Source organism: Chenopodium quinoa, unplaced genomic scaffold, assembly GCF_001683475.1.
Source record: "Chenopodium quinoa cultivar QQ74 unplaced genomic scaffold, ASM168347v1, whole genome shotgun sequence".
Lineage (NCBI taxonomy): Eukaryota > Viridiplantae > Streptophyta > Magnoliopsida > Caryophyllales > Amaranthaceae > Chenopodium > Chenopodium quinoa.
Genome location: NW_018743284.1, coordinates 554890 through 573517, shown reverse-complemented (window position 1 = coordinate 573517; position 18628 = coordinate 554890). Strand labels below are relative to the sequence as shown.

General features: G+C 35.3%; 2 protein-coding genes across 3 annotated transcripts; both read left to right on the top strand.

The window, feature by feature from the left end:
- The first annotated feature begins 6176 nt into the window (after nucleotides 1-6176).
- On the top strand, nucleotides 6177-12640 carry LOC110735516 (probable ribosomal RNA small subunit methyltransferase B). 2 transcript variants are annotated; one of them, XM_021915705.1, is made up of 18 exons: nucleotides 6177-6518; nucleotides 6626-6688; nucleotides 7328-7482; nucleotides 8352-8465; nucleotides 8749-8814; nucleotides 9199-9282; nucleotides 9441-9527; nucleotides 9817-9908; nucleotides 10021-10081; nucleotides 10156-10215; nucleotides 10306-10366; nucleotides 10702-10809; nucleotides 10899-11017; nucleotides 11104-11175; nucleotides 11281-11366; nucleotides 11498-11594; nucleotides 11709-11917; nucleotides 12152-12640. In XM_021915705.1, exons 1-17 carry the CDS (start codon nucleotides 6320-6322, stop codon nucleotides 11838-11840), a joined length of 1656 nt encoding a protein of 551 aa, XP_021771397.1. In that variant the 5' UTR covers nucleotides 6177-6319; the 3' UTR covers nucleotides 11841-11917; nucleotides 12152-12640. The 2 variants fall into 2 exon arrangements, with proteins under 2 accessions (XP_021771397.1, XP_021771398.1); XM_021915706.1 differs by having other exon boundaries at nucleotides 11709-11962.
- A 963-nt stretch (nucleotides 12641-13603) lies between these two features.
- LOC110735515 (poly(A)-specific ribonuclease PARN-like) lies at nucleotides 13604-18310 on the top strand. Its single transcript, XM_021915704.1, has 7 exons — nucleotides 13604-14054; nucleotides 15040-15170; nucleotides 15384-15697; nucleotides 16117-16230; nucleotides 16541-16667; nucleotides 16884-17151; nucleotides 17348-18310. Exons 1-7 carry the CDS (start codon nucleotides 13699-13701, stop codon nucleotides 18183-18185), a joined length of 2148 nt encoding a protein of 715 aa, XP_021771396.1. The 5' UTR covers nucleotides 13604-13698; the 3' UTR covers nucleotides 18186-18310.
- Nucleotides 18311-18628: the final 318 nt, after the last annotated feature.

Here is an 18628-nt window from a genome sequence, read left to right as displayed (position 1 = left end):
TATAGACGTTTACCACACGTACAAACTGTCTCGTGACCCAACTTCCGTACCCTAAAGACATTGCACGTAACGCTAAGATAGTCGGATTAGTCGCCTCGTGCAATGGCTTACTTTGCTTCTTGTATGCACTTCCAAATCATCCATTTGAAAAATTCCTTTCACTTAGCTTTATAATCCTGTCACCAATGTACATAAAAAGTTACCACAATTTAATTTCGACTTGAAAACCAAGTATAGCGAGGTTGTTGAGGTAGTTAACTTCGCCTACAAAACTAAGTATATCGAGATTGTTAAGATGGTAGCACTTGGTTATACCGTAAATCCAACGATTATAAGGTTTTAAAGTTTACGGAGTTATGGAATAGTGATGAGACACGAAGACTAGATCGAAAATCGTTGGTGTATCGATTAAAAACTAATGTTTGGGAGATAATCGAAAACCCGCCTTGGGAGTGGGATTGGAGTGTACTAGGAACAAGTACCATTTTCGCAAACAACTCCTTTTATTGGCTCAAATACGAAAGTGAACACATAAAATGTTTCGATCTCTTTACTCAAAGGTATTACACGATGCCTCTCCCCGAAGGAATTTCAACAACTAGACTAAAATTGTCGACTTTGAAAGGACAATTGTGTCTAGTGACGTTCTATTTGAACATATGGATATTAAGCGAGCACGAGCATTATTCATGGACTCGTATCTTTCATACCCAATGTGGATCATTGAATATTATCAATGATTTAGGAGATTGGAGATACTTGAATTTTGCTTGCTTAAAAGATGGAAGCAATAATAATGATAACATCATTTTAGTAAGTAGTGGTTATTCACAAAATCTAAAGAGATTTTTGATTTGTTGTGATTTAGAAAGTGAAACAATAAGGAAGATTAGCATGTCTGGCTTACTACCAAATGATCCACTGATGCTGCCTGTACAACCTTGGGTCGAATCGCTTGTCCCTTTGCACTGATTGTTAATTGATGACAAGATCGGAAACAAGCAAAAAAATCGAGATGTTCATGTTCGACTTGGAAGTAAGGTACAAGATCAGAAGAGCTGTAAGTTGGATACTTGAACTTTGATAGTTTACAGTATTTATTATGCTTATATATAAATATATAACTATATTTTCTCTTAAAATTTTGTGCATTTGCATAATTTTTACTAATTTACTTTGAAATTGTAGAAAGGATTTACTTTATACAAACTATTAGAATGAGATATGATCGATATCAGAAAATATATGTGTATATTTTCCGCGTAAACACAATAATGTCATAATCTCTAGCAATAAGCAATGCAAGAAGAGAAATTCAGCACCCGAAAAGTATAAGTCAGTAACTACCCAATGCATTTTCTTGCAATATCGATCCAAGCCATATTTGAGCTTTAGGTAACTTAACTCAGCTCGAAACAACAACGTATTTAGTACTCTTCACATTAAACGCGTCTAGGTTATTGACAAAGTTTCCTACAAGTTTCATTAACAGCTCGAAGCAGAGCTAAAGAACAAGTCTCATAAGCAGATAAGATCAGAATTCAGAACACCATAACTTCTCAAGAAGTCAAATGCATGTCTTTAAGCATTGTTATCTTCTCAGGGCTCACTTTGGAGCAACCAAAAGCCATCTCATCAAACCCCTGCATCATAACAGAAGGGAATTATTATTGTAATTACAAACGAGTTTTGGACTAATTATCAACAAGACCAGGACTATAAATGTATTAGTGGCTAAGAAATTTACATGTACTTTCTGTATGCCGTCTTCTGTATAGAGATAACGCAAGAATTTCTGAGTTGCCTTTCAGCTGTTCAAGCCCCCATCATTTCCGAGAGCAAAATCTCCACCAACAAACAGGAAGACCTGAATCATATACCACTGATACGTTCAAACTTTAAACTACCTGATTCACTATTACAAAGCATTATTTATTGAGAGTGAGGGGTAGCTCAGTTGGTAAGAGCTTCCCTCCCGGTTTCAGGTGATTCTGGGATCGATTCTCATCCCCGCCCTAGTGGCTCATATGAACCAAAAAAAAAAACAAAGCATTATTTATTAGTTCCATAATTTCATACAATACATCCCATACCATAGTAATACGAAGTAATTAACTTAAGAGTATGTACCTCAGTACAACAAATTCCAAGTGGCATGGGTGTATCTTTGTACTCTTCCACTGCTTTAGCCATCAGGTAGCTTCTTTGTTTACCCACCTTAATCGGAAATCACAGCATCATGAATTATATATAAGCCTTTTGAAGATAAGTTACAATAGAACTTAAATATGATGTATATATGTACTAAGAGCTGAAAATATCCTACAATCGTAATTTTTTTGATATGATTCCTTGAAGTTTCCATATTCAATATACCTTCATCTTTACATACGTCGATGCATACACATCATCAAGTTATCAACACTAACAATACCCTGCATTGTGTCTCATATTATCATTACTAAACTTAACAGTACCTTGCTGTCAGGAGTACCGAGTGGGAGGTCAAAGGTTATCTTTTTAAGGCCGCCAACAGGATCATGGGAGAGAAGCTTCAGAAGTGCTTCATTGCACAAGGCCTTGTTGAAGTCTTTGATCACCTTCAAAGGAAGTTATAGCTTTATAAGATTTCAAACTTGGTTAAGATATAAATAGCCTATTTAGTTTCAACTTTTCATGGAGGATTTCCTACAATAACTTTTTTGCTACGCTTCCTAGAACAGTTAAAGGTAATAATATAACCAGTCCATATTTCAATGTACCTTTATTTTCACATTGGCAATGTTCAAAATCATCAGCTCTAAGAATGCCAAGATTGATACAATAGCAATATCTTACCCCAAAAATAGTCAGCTCTAAGAATGACTAGCAAGGAAAAGGCAAGTTCGCAGCATAAAAAAAAAAACCATCGGAGACTAAGGCTCCGTAAGTTTTGGTTTATCTCTCTATTTTCCTTTGTTTGTTTTGTTAGAGTGGAAAACAAATTTCCATAGGAAAAAATTTACAATTTAGGTAGGAAAACGTATGTCACACTTTCATTTTTACTCTCCACTTCTCTATTTTCTCTCCTCCATACTTCCCCTCCCTTTTACTTTCCTTTCTTTCTATTTCTTCATAAGTACAGTTATCCTTTACAAACAAGCAAAGAAAAACATTTTTCACAATCTTTTTTTCTTTAGAAAATGATTTTCCATGAAAAGTGTTTTCCATCAAAACAAACCGAGCCTAATAAGAAGGCATTATGTGGAGAAAGTTAAAGTATCCTGAAGTATGTATGACATGATAACTCACCAAGGAGCGAGAGAACACCCAACGTGTGGTATCTTGCAGCAAACATGGAATAAGCTCTGCAATTTACAAGTACATAAGAAAATTAATGCTAAACTAGACAAGTCTGTGTGCAGAAACAAATATATAGTTTCATTGCAAAACCTTTAAACTTGTGTCTGGATTGTTCAGCAACATTCACCTTAGGATCCTTTGGATTCTGTCTGGAAGGGCCTTGATACATCTTTTCCTGAATTTCTCTGTTTGGATCAACCAAGACAAGCTAAAAAAATAATTAAAAAAAAACAGAATTAGTAAGAATTGGACAAAGTAAACCTTCAACCAATAACTGATGAAGCATTGAGAAGATAAATATTAAAATTGTGAAGATAAAAGTTTCTATTACATTGCTTTAGTTTTACAAGAAGCATGTCAAAAGATAATTAAATGAAGAAGATAAAAATTAACATTGATTGTGCTCTCAAGTAATAAAGTGCAAACAACCAACAATCCTAGGATTATATTTCTTGATCTATAGCAAGCTAAAAGAATTACATTTCTTGAAACCAAAAGACACACATCAAATAATCAACAAAAATCGAACCACGACATAGTCCTAGAGGTGAAGCCACATTCGAGGAAGGGTTCTTCACCTATGCCCCTAGAAGGCTAGAAGCTTCAATTCAAGAACCCGTGGTCATGTGTTCGCGTTAGACCCTCGACACTCTATTATCATAGATATGGACATGCACTTTGACACTTCGATCAATTTTTAAGGAATTACCTGAGTAATAAAGGTTTCCTTTATGTCCAAACAGTAGACACTCTTCCACACCCTACTAAAATATTATTATCAGCATCAATCAAAAGCGAACATTTTCCCTGATAAATTATACCCACACTAATAATATTAAGCATAAATCATACAAATATAGACAAAATTCACACCATAAGTCATAGATTTTGATAAAAAAAAAAGACTTAATTTTTTTCTACGTTATACTTAACAAAAACTAAGAATTTTTTCTTACAGATTTCCACATGAATCACAACAAAAACACAACCCCATTTAAAATTACTTACAAAAATAAAACATGGGATATCAGCATCATTCAACAAAATCACAACCCCATAATAAAGTAATTAAATAAAATATTTAAACACTAATCCATGAAATTTTCTGCAAAAAAAACTGAAAAATAAAATAAAAATGCAGTGTAAATTATAATACCTGAAGAAAGACAAGATTTTTCCCAAGCAAAGAATCCAAAGAACTAAACCTCTGAATGTGATTCCAGTAAAACAACCTCAGACAATTTCTAAATAGACAATAAGCTGAATTCCCACGAACAGGATCATACAAATATTTTCCATAGACTTGTTTGAATGTAGGTTCTTCACTTGAATTATCGTCTTCAACCATTATAAATTTCACAGGAATTTTATCGGGAACCCAAATCGGAGTATCGGCCGGAAGAACTGAACCATCCTCAGACACTAAACGCCCTTCATCATCAAACGTCATTCTGTAATTCTCTTCTTGGTCTACCATTTTTTAAGCTCAATTAGCTTAGTGTATGTTATGTAAACTTGTAAACTTAAAAGCGGGCGCTTTTAATTTATTACAGCAGCACACACTCACTCACTCACTCTCTTCCCTTTTATACAGTCCGTCTAAAAAATAATGTCACTTATAGGATTTTCGGATGGATAAGATATTTACCTGTTTATTTATTTATTTTTATTTAATTATTATTTTTTTGTGTTTAGAGTATAATATACGGGGCTAAGGATTGATTTTTTTTTTTTTTGTTTAGAGAACCACAAGGGCGGGTGATGAGAATTGATCTCAGGATCTCCTGAAATTGGAAAGGAAGCACTAACCACTTGAACTATCTCCCACTCTCCTAGGGGTTGATGATTTCATTTATGTAATTAAAATTATTAGTTCTAACATACCGAGAAACTTTTAATTTTTAACTATAGGTCAGTTGGATAGAGTTGTTAAGGAGATTTGCTCCCGAAATTTAATACAATTTGTACACACTTCATCACACAAACTCTCTTCTTATGAGAGTGAGGGATAACTCAAGTGGTTAGAGTTTCCCTCCTTATTCCAAGTGATCCTGGGATCGATTATTATCACTCGCCCTCGTGACTCTCTTGACACAAAATAAAATAAAACAAAATAAAATAAATAAAAAAACTCTTTTTCTGTTTTTATAGTCCCTCTATAAAATGATACTCATAATATACCAAAATTTCAAATATACCAAGCTTAAGGGTTGATAATGACATTATTTACCCCTAGAATTTTTAAGTTCATACTTCGTAACATACTACATATAATTGTGTGATTTTTGACGTACGTATGCAAGTTTATGGATTGATTATTAATTTTATTTCGATCTTGTTGAGAAACTTATAAGTAATTTTAGCTTAGTTGGTTAGGATCGTTGATTAGATTCTTTGCCAAATTTATTTTGGTATGCACTCTCACACACTAGTCTCTAAAAACATTGTCACCCTAGGGTTTTGAAGTTCATAAGAATATGTTTTCAAAAAAAAAAAAAAAGTTCATAAAAATATAAGATACACATAGTATATTATGCAATTTTGATATAGAAAAAGGCTAAAATAAAATAACACGAACCTCTTAAAATCCATAAAAGTTAAAATGAAAGAACATGACAAATAATACTTCGTAACATATACTCCGTACAAGTGCATCATGACTCTATGTGTATTATAATTGGGCCATGGTCAATAAAGTCAAGTCAAGTCTATTTTTAATTTAACTTTTGTTAAATTATTATGACCAAATAAATCGAAATTTAAATTTGTTTGTTTGTTTTTATTTTTTTCAAGTCGATTTCGAGCCAACCCTGACACCTCTAAATTGGTCACTCGGGTGCATCAATTTGCAATAGGGGTCTCCCTTTTATTTGACAAAGAAAAAAAATCAGTGCACCCTTTCGTTTTCTTGTTGTAGCTTATCTGCTCTACTAGACTAAATTTTTTGTAAAAAAAAAGCTTTAATTAACAGCCAACAATGGCGGCAACCATCACCAACTTTCATCCCTTGTCTCTCTTCTCTGAAACTGATCTTTGTTTCAATCCCACTAAACTCAATTTCACAAGAAGCTCATTCATTACTTCCCCACATTCATTTCCTGCAATTATCAGCCATGCTCACCATCAGAATACTCCTCCTTTTTCTTCTTCTTCTAAACCAAAATTTAAAAAGACAGGTCAATTTCAAATATTTAAGTTCCGTTTTCCTTAATTTTTAACAATTTAATCTTAATTAAAGAAGTGGGCATTTCTTCTTTTTATTTATTTTATTGGTTGTTTTCAGGTGTTCTTGATTCTCCAATGAAAACCCAGAAGCTGAATTTGCAGGTTTCACCCCATAGAGCTGGTATATTAATTTATTAATCTAATTCATCTTTCAAAATTTGCTGTTACCTTTTTTTTTGGTGGTGTTTTAGTTGACATAATTTCGATTATTCTGCATTTATATAATGTGGGGTGGAAAAGTTTATGATTCATTTGTGGTTTGATTTAGTCCATAAGAAGGTTTGAAGTGTGTTTCAGTATTATGGCAATCATAATTCAATTTTTGGAGTGTTGAAATCTTTTTTATTTCAATATATACCTGGTTACTTTTAATTTACCCTTGTATTATCTTGCAATCTGTTGGGATTCTAAGCTTAAATCATAGCTTGTACTCTCATTAAGCTTGGGCTGAAGGCTGAACCTTTTGTTTAACTAGGTTTGCCCGTCTTTGCGATACTACACTTAAATGAAAGTTCTTCTGGACTGTCTTCTGATTTGTTTAAATTTCCGACTTACTATTATAAATTATTGAGGTTGAAATTAATGGAATTCTAGTGTTTATATTGAAAGGCATTTTTGTGCCAAGGTAATTGGTGTTGATGTCGTTCCTAACTATCCTAATGCTCATATATTGAACACAATAGGTGATAAAAGTGATGTTGGTCATAGGGAAGATTGTTTGGATTTTTAACTTTTGGTTTGGTTTCGTGTGTAAATTCAGTGGCTGCTGTGAGGTTGATGCGGATTGAGTTTGGTGGTGCTTTCGCTGATCTTCTAAATGAGAGAGGCAAGGGTTCAGGGAACAATGAAATGGAATATGTTGAAAGGACTCTTGGATTTCGCACCAGAGACCTGGAAGAAAGAGATCTCAGATTGGTATTCTACTCCATTCTCCATCTTCCTAAACATCATAGTCCATATCCTATCTTTTGCTATATCATTAATGGCCGAAATTGAGTCTTAAAGCTACTTTATACCCTCTAAGGCCATTGCTAAATTTTAAATGCATACTTATCCTGAATATAGATGCTTCTTCTTTCTTTTTGCTCTTTTGTGACTTGGGTTTGATGCAATTTAGCAAACAAGAGAAAATATATAAATATAATATCTCAGTTACTCTCATTGCTTGGAGGCACCTTCATGGATGCCTCCTCCATTGGTGGACACCCCTCCACAAGGAATATGGTGGGAAAGTGTGATCTTTCATCTGAAAAATATTTGTGTCTTCGTGATGTTTATTATTTGGTAGCGAGTAAAGAATGTATAGGATCTTTTGTTGGGAGTGTTTGGACTCATAATGAGTCCCTCTTAATAGTGTGATATTCGTACGAAAATCCACCAAGAACTTATTTGATGATATGGCGCTGAAATAATGGTTCTAGAACTCAAATGAGTTCTTTTAGTGAACATGAACTAACAAACTTTCCATCCAAGATTTGTAGATGCTTATTCTAAATAAAGTTGAAGTGCTCCTACTTGCTCTTTTTTGCACCCCAACTTATATACCAGTTATGAACCATGACTGGTTTTTAAACTCAATCAAGTCCCTTTTGTGAAGATGCTCCAACATCAACCCTTCCCAACCTAGGTTTGTATACTCCGTCTGAATTTCAGATAAGCTACTCGCTCTTTTTGTTCCTCAAGCCAGATTGATAAACCTAAGAACTAAAGCCTGTGCATAAAGCTTTTTGTATTGTTCTATAGAAGTGAAATGTTGCTGCTAAATGTACATCTTGTTATCTAAGGTTACTGACATTGTTGGTGGTGCAATTCGCTGGAGAAAATATCTGGACTATCTGATTCTTTCGTTGTGTCATGACGAAGGCTCTTTTAGGAGCATGGAACCTCTGCTGCTACAGGTATATTACTCAAAAATGCTTATTCTAAGGATTAACTTTTTTTTTTTTTTTTTTGTTCTGGAAATCTGTGATGCAAGTATCATTTTTGAGCTAAAGATTTTAAATTTGGTAAGTATATATCCAAGTGCCTTATTGTCTCAAAAGCTGCTATCTGGTTTTATTAAGGTGTAGCTGTTAAACTGTAGTGGTTGGATAGATTTGACCATAAAAAAGTGATTATTATATATTCATTGTAGAATGCCATGTGACGTATATTAATTTTTTTTTTTTTTCTTTTTTCTAGATCCTAAGGATTGGATTTTATGAGATTCTTAAACGGGAAATGCCTCCATATGCTGTTGTTGACGAGGTCAGCTCTTACTCATCTTTGCTACAGGAGACATGTCTCATAGATATAATTTGTACCTTGTTATGGAGTTAATATGGAGTAGTCATGATTTTATAAGAGTGATTTGCAATAACTCTCTTTGTTGTTGTTTCCTTCTAGCTTGCATTTACATGTAAATAATGCTATATTTGTGGTAACTTGATGATGTTATTACTAAGCAAAGTGAATGGTGATTCCCAGTGGCTATATTTGCAGTGACTTAAGCACACTTGTACTATTTTATGCAACTGAAGAGGGTTGCATTATTTTATATTCTGAAAACAATGGTTTTTTAAGAAATTAGAGGCTTATATTTTTTTGTTCTTTAGGTTCAGACACATGCTCTTACCACTGGTTCTATTGCAGAATGTGAATCTTGCCAAGTTTGCTCTTAGACCAGGCGCAGGAAACATGGTGAATGGGATCCTCCGAAAACTAGTTTCTCTTAAGGTTCAAAGCTTTCTTGATATCAAATCAATTTTACAAATCAATGAGATTGTGTTGGCAAACCACTAAAAAGCCACCATTCTTTTTGTGGGAGTGGATGTTTTTAATTAAGTTGTTCATCCTTGATATAATTTTAAACGTTAAGTCCTTTCTCTTTACAGGATAAGGATTCCCTTCCTGTACCTAAGTTGGATGGTAATGACCGCGCACAAGCACGTGCCCTTGCTACTACTCATTCCCATCCAGTGGTGAGTTCGTAATGAATATATTAAACTAGCAGCTGAATATATATATGCTCGTATACATGAGAATATGGGACAATATTCATGGCAGTCTTTCGTTATGCAACCCCTGCTCCCCCCCCACCCCCCCCCCCCCCCCCAAAACACACACATAAAAATAAGCATCATGAATCTAGTTGTGAGTGTGATAGCTGTATATGTTGACCTGGAGGCGGTATTATGCTTTCAGGGTATTACAACAAGTGGTAATGCTGACTAGTTTCCTTTTTCCTCATAACCCCTCCTCCCTCACCAGTGGATGGTAAGACGGTGGACCAAGTACCTTGGACAAGAAGCAGCAATCAAATTGATGACATGGAATAACACTGATCCAAGTTTCAGCTTGCGGTTGACATTTTTATAATCCTCCGAGTCCTGAATTCCTCAACGTTTTTCCTACCCAGGTCGTGTTACTAATCCTGTTTTTCTCTTGTTTCTTCATCTGTTCTCTTGGTACAAGGGCCAATATTGCGAAAGGATTAACTCGAGAAGACCTTGTTATGAAGCTTAATTTGCTGAAGGTTAATGACTCTTCCCTCTTATATACTGGACATCCAAATTCAAATCTATTCACATCATAATACTTTGTCTTTAGGTACCACATGAACCTTCCTTGCACTTGGATGATTTTGTGCGCGTCAGAAGAGGCATGCAGGTGCTGTCTTGTCATAATAACTTAATTTTTTTTTATGAAATGTGATTTCTTAGTACCAATTTATATTCTGATTTGTTTCTCATATCCCAGACTGTGATACAAAATGGGTTCCTAAAAGAAGGTTTATGCTCAGTTCAGGATGAGAGTGCAGGTCAGCATATTTCAAGTCCATTATTTTTTATTGCTTCATAAATAATGCCTTCTAGATCTTATTAGTAGTAATTTGATATGCTGACACTGGAAATATTCACTGTTCAGTTCTTACTGTCACATCTTATCTCTTCATACTTGTATTTTTTTTTCCTTGGATCAAGACCATCTTATCTGATGCCATTGTTCTCATATCGATAGATAATCCCATCCTTTTCTCTACTAATGTAAAAGAATATAAACGAAGATAAAATGTCAGAAAAATTTATGACCTTATCATCTCACACAATCGTTAATGACAGTGTAATACTATAATACATCTTTACTTTGGTGCAGGTCTAGCTGTTTCTGTTCTGGACCCACAGCCGGATGATTGCATCATTGATTGTTGTGCTGCTCCTGGGGGAAAGACACTCTTCATGGCATCTCGCTTGAATGGCCGAGGTATATCATGAACAAGTAGACGTTTTTCCTTAGCAACAGTTTAACTATTGATGATGCTGGTTCTAGATTCTAAATGTCAAGCTTTTCAGGTATGATATCAGCAATTGACATAAATAAAGGGCGTCTAAGAATTCTTGAAGAAACAGCCAAGCTGCAATCAGTTGATGGTGTGATAAATTGCATCCATGCTGATCTTCGCTCCTTTGCAGTAAGTCACTGTAATATGTGATACAGTGATACTAGCTTTGCTTTCTCCCTCTTGTTTGCTATAGCAATGTTTTCTATTTGCATCAGGACAGCAACAAATTAAAATTCAATAAAGTTTTGCTAGATGCTCCATGTTCTGGCCTCGGTGTACTTTCCAAAGTAAGTGGTACTGCTTTTTTTCCATTCAAATCTTTAAAAAATTTATTTCTCTGTTTGAGATGTCGAAGTGTTAATCTAACTTTTCTTTTCTTTTCTTTTATGAAGAGACCGGATTTGCGCTGGAATAGAAAGCTGGAGGATATGGAAGAGCTAAAGTCATTGCAGGACGAGCTGTTGGATGCTGCCTGCAAGTGAGATCAAAATTTACCCTGCCTTTGAAAGTTGCATATACTTGACTATTTTCTAATAAAAGTCTCTTTTCCTGGTTGTTGACCCATAAGACTAATTTTATTTCCTTTTGTGGTCTATTAAACTTCCACAGGCTGGTCAAACCAGGCGGTGTGCTTGTGTACAGTACCTGCTCCATAGATCCTGAAGAAAATGAAGACAGGGTTTTTGCATTTCTTATCAGACATCCGGTAGGAGTTTTTGTTCTTATTACCTGTAAATTAGCATCTTCCATTTCATGTAATTGTTGGCGGGATAATTCTTTTCTCCTTCTCTATGTTAATTTGTTGTTTGCTGGTTGACAGGAATTCCAAATAGACCCTGTTCACAGTTATGTTCCACCTGATTTTTCAACTGAACAAGGATTCTTTTGCTCATGTCCAGTAAAGCATTCGATGGATGGAGCTTTTGCTGCACGTCTAATTCAATCACAGTAAACATGTGAGAAGCCATCTGTTGTGGCAGCTCCAGAGACTGACAAGAAACAAAAGAACTAAGAAAACCAGCTGATGAGGTAGTCTTGAAGGCATGCCACTTTCAACTTTCAAAAACCTTAAATGTAATTCATATTATTTCTAAGTGGTCTCTTGCTATTTATCTTCCATCAGCTAATTTGAAAGTTATTCTTTTGCATCTAATACAACCTTTTCTCTTTTAACTGTTAATTTTGAGCAGTAGATAACATGATAAAGAGTTTGTAACTGATTAGTTGGCTGGTGTGCCAACTGCATTGCCCTTTTTGATACAGGATAATGTCAAAATACTTGTCCTACTGAACGAGTTAAACAAGCAGCACATCCTGATATAAGGACTGAAGATTTAGCAGGCTGCTGATGCTGTTTTGAAGGCCAGGCCAAAGAGACAGGAATATTGAACATCTAAAGCAACTTATTGGGTGTCTCGTGTCAACGATCTAAGACCTTGCTGAACAACCACCAATGGGGAAAATAGGTGCTAATTTGGCAGCATGGAATTGCAGACGATTGGAGGAGAGAGACAAATAGAGGGGAGGGGGTAGGGGGCGTACTGTTAGTCAGATCGGGCTCCCATTTAGCTGCACCACTCTTCTGGTTGATTATGGTTTTGATAACACCTAATATGTCAAAGTCATAGTGTATTTAACACGAATGGTTGATTATGCATTAGAAACACTCAACATTCAATCATGTGGCATAATTATTCATCCCAATTTATGAAGCTTTCTGCTGTTATGTTGGAATTTCTGAATTCTGACAAATGACTTCTGACCATGATGGTAAAAAAACTCCCCTTCCCACTACAAACTACTTATAATCTTATATAGTGCATGAACTATGAAGTATTGGAGATATGGCGACAGGTGCACCGCTTTCCTGGCTTCACCCATTATAATCTGGCTTCCCCTTATTTCACACTTTCATGGCATTCCATGCCAAACCATTATCATTCAGAGGAGCTTGGCATGCTTTGTAAATTTGCATTCGCTCTATGACCATGCTTGTATCAAATAAGTTTATGCATCGATTAGAAGTCTAAATTAATTGTTGATGTTATTTCGTCTGACTATTTAATGGAAGTTCACCTTGAGGATGGCCTATAAATCTATTTGAATCTAGTCACCAAGGGTAGTGTTTCATCTTAAAGCATACATGTACATGTGATTGTGCGAAGATCCTACATGCTGCAAAATAGATGACCTTGATGCTTAAATGACATCGCGAGCTCAAAATTGAATCGTAAATGAAGCCATGAGCTCAAGGTTGAATCGTTCTTGAAGTTGAAGAGGATGACTGGTACTTTGGTGTTAAATGTTAAACTTCTCTCAAAAATTCTCCATTGAAACCAATACAAGTTTACAATATTTTGAATATTGTCCAAACGCTACTTTCTAGTTTCTATACATAAAACCATCCAACAATTATCTTAATCCAATACACTTTAAAAAAACCAAAATATCATCTAAACCTTTAACAAAATCATTTCATACAATACAATATCCCGCATTTACATTAATTCAATATAGTATATGCGATTTTTTTTTTAATAGGTAAGGAAAAAGCATCTCCTATCGGACCGAAGCCGGACAAGTACAAATGCAATCATGTGAAACATCATTGAATTAATTTCAAAGTAAATTTTGTCTACTCATAAATTGTAGTTATACATTTAACAATCGTACATTGTCATTTGTCAAACATAAGTCAAAGGTTTACAATTAACACGAAATAATAGATTTTGCATTAAGGGGAAATATTCTTTCTACTTCGTATAAACTTCTCAAAACAAACAAGAAGCGATGCAGTGAGCTGAAAAGAAATGAAGAAGCTCTGCAGAGTTTCCCCAATTTCTCTCTCCTCCGCCCTAATTCGAACCCTAACTTCTTCTTCTTCTTCAATTTCAACAACAAATTTCTCATTGAAAAATGTAACAAAATCCAATTTTGAAGAAACCCTAGTCGACCTTACTACCCATGTCAAAGCTGCTGATTTCGTCGCCATTGATTTGGAGATGACCGGAGTTACGAGTTCTCCTTGGCGCGAAACGTTCGAGTTCGATCGGCACGATGTTCGGTACCTTAAAATTAAGGATTCTGCTGAGAAATTTGCTGTTGTTCAGTTTGGTGTTTGCCCCTTTCGCTGGGATTCCCTCAAGGGCTCTTTCGTTGCTCATCCGTTAGTAATCTCTCTATCTTGTTCATTTTCTATTGAATTTGTTATTTTATAATGTTTTTTGAAATTTTAATTTGGGAATGTTATTAATCTGTGCATAAATTTTGAATTTAGTAGTGATTTTAGCTGAGCTGATTGAATGAAGAAGTTATAGTGTTAGGATTGATGATAATCTTTGAATTTTAGTTGAAGAGGAACTCAAAAAATGCTGACTTCTTTTTTTAGTGTTGTGCTGCAATGGAGGATGTAATGAAGTAGTGTATTTTAGCAGAAGTTTTCGTTTTGTGGAATGTGTCGCCTTGGTATAGGTTATGGTCATGCTAACTCTGCATAATTTTTCGGATGTTTGGAAAAAGATGTTGCTTTTTCTCGAATGGTAATGGTTTATGATTGAATTTTTTAGGATGCTCCTCCTTAAATTGAATGATGAAATGATAGGAAGAGTGTGAGGATAACAAATTGGAAATTATGTGGTATCCTAGTTAATAATGGTAAATTGGAAGCTTGTAACAACCTGATAAGTGATAAGAGTGATAGCTATTATGGATGGAGGGAAATCTGGACCCCCTCCCGTCCCCAAGTCGAGTTCGTCCGTCTGCTAGAGTATGGTGTTCATCGTTTGCAAGGTAATAGCTAGTATGGCTGTTGAATATCAAGTTAATTCTGGTCTTGAGATGGTAATTGTCCTAACTGCGGTTATTGTTCCTGCTCTTTGTGCTCAAATCTTGCAATGTTTTAAGGATGCTTGTCATGCTTTAATTTACCTATATTTGATATCTCTGTTTGGTAGATAGGTGTTAATTTTAGTGCCTTTGAATGAAATTGCTGGACCTATATAAATCAAAGTGAATTGGAACATGGGCAATCAAGTGCATCAGAATTTAGTCCAAATGTTATTGGTTGACGAAAGTAATAAGTTCATCTCAATTCTTGGAAAGGCTTATGAAGGATTACTCCATCTAATAATGTCATATCGTCTCATTGGCAGGCATAATTTTTACATATTTCCACGTCAAGAGCTTCCCACTGATGGCCCGTCATATGAATTTTTGTGCCAGACGAGTTCGATTGACTTTTTGGCAAAATATCAGTTTGACTTCAATACATGTATACATGAAGGTAAGATACATGATTCATTACTCTTTCGATTCTTACGTATGTGTTCATGCCAGTTTTGGGTGGATGCAAGCATGCCAGTTTTATCATTCAGACTTATATTCATAGAAAATTATAGATGGCATGAACAGTGTTAGAACATTTGTCATTTATCATTTGTGATAGTCACAATGATGTCAACTTTTTGTGGTAAATTTACACGTTGCATAATCTCAGGAGTGTCTTATTTATCCAGAGGACAGGAAGACGAGGCCTTGAGTCGCTTGAATTCAATATATAACGGGAAATGGCAAAATGCTAATGAAGCTAGAGATATACCTTTGAGCAATATAGCTGATGTTCTATTCTCAGAACGGATGAAAAACCGGCTCAGTGATTGGCATGATATGTTGCTACTCAACAGAAATGCAAATGCTGAGCTTCCAAGTGCTGTAAAATCTAAACAACGATTTGAAACCATATTTTTTAATATGCGTCCTGCTCTTAAATTGAACGGTTTCACCTCTCATCAGCTGAAGTTGATGGAATTGGTAATCCTTTGAATCACATTTTTTTCATGCATCATTTCTTTTTATTTCAATTTTCAGGTTGAATATCTTGTCTGCAGCAGTGTTAGTTTACTGATATTGATCAAGTTGCACCAGATTTTAAACTTCGGGATGCTAATACAATAGTAACTTGTGTGATGACATCTATTGTCCATTTCATAGAACTTAATGCCTTAGCCATAGCTAGTATGCCTGGTTTCTTGTTGAGTACTTTTATTAGGTCTTCCTGTAAACAGTTAGCACATTGAATCCTGATGATCTTCTCTTGAAGACTTTGTTTCTATTGGATTATTATGTAAATGAGCTTGCATTGTCTTACATGCAGCTTTTTTTCTTTCTTTTTTTTGGGTATTTATTTTGTTATACTTTGGAATTCCACTAATTTAGCACTGCAATTGCAGGTCATAAGGAAGCACTTTAAGAATCTTGTTTTCGTTCGTGCTTATGATGAAAGTTCCATCTTGCAGAAGCTTGTTGTTTATGTAGAGTCCGACGATGACAAGATTAAACTTATGGTGAGAAAATGTCAATTACACTGTGATAATTACTACATTAATTACTTTCCCTTGGCCCATCTTAATTAGTAGGTCAGTATAGCTTGTCATGATGGGATACATGCGGGGTTGGTGTTGGTTGTTGCAGACATTGTACTAGGATTGTTTGTTTCTTTTTGAATCTGCTTGGCATGATTAGGTCTTAGCCGTCTTACTAAACAATATCTCCTTTGTTTATTGAGGTGAGCTAGATTTAGTATTTGGCAGACAATAACTAGCTTTGTGCAGCCTTTTCTGCTTGCCACATTTATAATTTTTCCGTCTTTTGCAGGAGGAGATAAAGGATGACTCTCACCAACATGCAAGGCGAAAAGTAAAAGCAGCTGCAGGATTCCGGCATGTCACTGACCTCCTCTGTGCTGAAAATAAGCTAATTGTAGGTCACAATTGCTTATTAGGTATATTTTTCTTGCTTACATGCTCAGGCAGTCTGGGACCAACACCCCCACAGCCCACCTCTCATTTAAAAAAAATTGTTAACCATCCCCACTTTAATTGTGCCTTTGTGAGAGGTGGGAGCATTAGTCCTACACCATATTATAATGTTTGCACTTAAAGTTCTTACTAGTGTCATTTCTTGTCATCTGAGATATGGTGTATTGTAATTGTGGCAGATATGGCTCACGTGTACCATAAATTCTTTGGTCCTCTTCCATCAACCGTTGAAGAGTTTGTGTTAAACATCCACAATTCTTTTCCTCAAATTGTTGACACAAAAGTACTGTTGAATGCGGACGCAAGCCTTCAAAAATGTATGAATAAAGCCAGCACATCATTGGCCTCCTCATTTTCTCTGATGTGCCCTAAGATAGCCTCCGGAAAATCCTCTTATTTGGGCATACAGCCTTGTGTGAAGGTGGAGGTTCAAGTGGATGACATGAGGTTTGTCACCTGAACTGCCTTGTATCTAATCTTCCATAAAATGCTTCTTTTGAGTCTTTCAACATGTCTGTCTTGATTATTGATTGTTTGGACCAGTGTGACAGTGTCAGTTGCAATTATTCACATTGTTGCTGATAGCTACTTTCCACTTTACTTTTTGCATGTGAAACCAATTTATACCGAAGTCTTTTTCCAGGTCCTCAAATTGGAACTCTGGGGCCAGGCATGAAGCTGGTTATGATGCATTCATGACCGGGTGTATCTTTGCTCAAGCTTGCAGTCATCTGGGTGTTGATTTTTCTTCTGAGAAGTTATTAAACAGTGAGAATCTTCAAAAATATGTCAATCAGCTTTGTCTCAGTTGGAGTTCAGGAGATGTAATCAATCTAAGCACTGGTGATGTGAATGAAATTCCCGTTATCAATTCTGTTAAAAGGAGGTTTCTCAACATTATGCATCCTAGCATCGTATTGATCTGGGGATTCCACCCAAAACTCAGGGCTGGCAAGATAAAAAATTGCATCTGTAAAGTGTTTGGTATACACTCAGTTGCTTGCATCTATAACTTGGATGAAACTGCAGTATTTGTTCAATTTAGTACCGCAGACTTGGCTGCTAGCTTCCTCGCCTTAAAGGAAAGTTTAGAAACAAGTGATGATTCCATCTCTGTCCTACATCCTTTATCAAAGTTGTTGGAAGGTGGAAAAACCTGTGCTGCTGGATATGAAGTTTACAAGGATATCTGCAGTTCCCCAATTTCAAAGGTCTTGTTTGCAGAGCAGGCAGAGGCTATTGGAATTAATTGGAAGACCAAATTAATAGAAATTGAAACGGATATCCAGAACCTAGAACCAGAAAAAATTATTGAGAAAACTGAAAGGTCAAGTCCGTCACCAGAGATTTGCAAAGCAACCAAATCGAAGATAGATGTTCAGAAGTGCAAATCTGATCAGAATATATTTGACAAGATTTTGTACTCTCCTGATTCTGAAGCCAACAGAGAGTTGAAAGTCACAAGTTCTTGTAATTCATAGGCCATTTAGTGTAACCATTTGAATCTTAGCAAATTGATTAGATTTCTAAAATTCATACTTGATGCCCTGTATCATTTCAGTGTAAGACATCTTGGAAATAATATAGGGAAATTTTGATGGTTCTATATTGATGTGTCTATTACACTTGGCTTTCACTTTTTAGTCTGTTGAAATTTAAAATTCAGCGAATTATTCATGTAATTTGGTATTTTTCAGATGGACTTTGTGGCTAAATTTGTCCATCATAAAAACCATCACTTGTTGCAGGAAAAGTACGCAGAAGTATAGAACAGCTGAAGTTTCAGAAAAAATGCAAAAAGGATGCAGACATGCACTACAATTAATTAATTAATTAATTCATATTAATATTAAAATCATAATCAAAGTCTAATGGTACTAAATTAAAACAAATATTCCTCAAACAGCAGAGGAAAACAACATGA

Bases quoted from the DNA above. Each gene is read 5' to 3' on its own strand.
- LOC110735515 (XM_021915704.1), top strand. From the start codon at position 13,699: ATGAAGAAGCTCTGCAGAGTTTCCCCAATTTCTCTCTCCTCCGCCCTA. The intron at 16,668-16,883 runs GTATATTTTTCT...TAATTGTGGCAG, and splicing joins AGGTCACAATTGCTTATTAG to ATATGGCTCACGTGTACCAT. The intron at 17,152-17,347 runs GTTTGTCACCTG...GTCTTTTTCCAG, and splicing joins GTTCAAGTGGATGACATGAG to GTCCTCAAATTGGAACTCTG.
- LOC110735516 (XM_021915705.1), top strand. From the start codon at position 6,320: ATGGCGGCAACCATCACCAACTTTCATCCCTTGTCTCTCTTCTCTGAA. The intron at 6,519-6,625 runs GTCAATTTCAAA...GGTTGTTTTCAG, and splicing joins ACCAAAATTTAAAAAGACAG to GTGTTCTTGATTCTCCAATG. The intron at 10,810-10,898 runs GTATATCATGAA...CAAGCTTTTCAG, and splicing joins ATCTCGCTTGAATGGCCGAG to GTATGATATCAGCAATTGAC.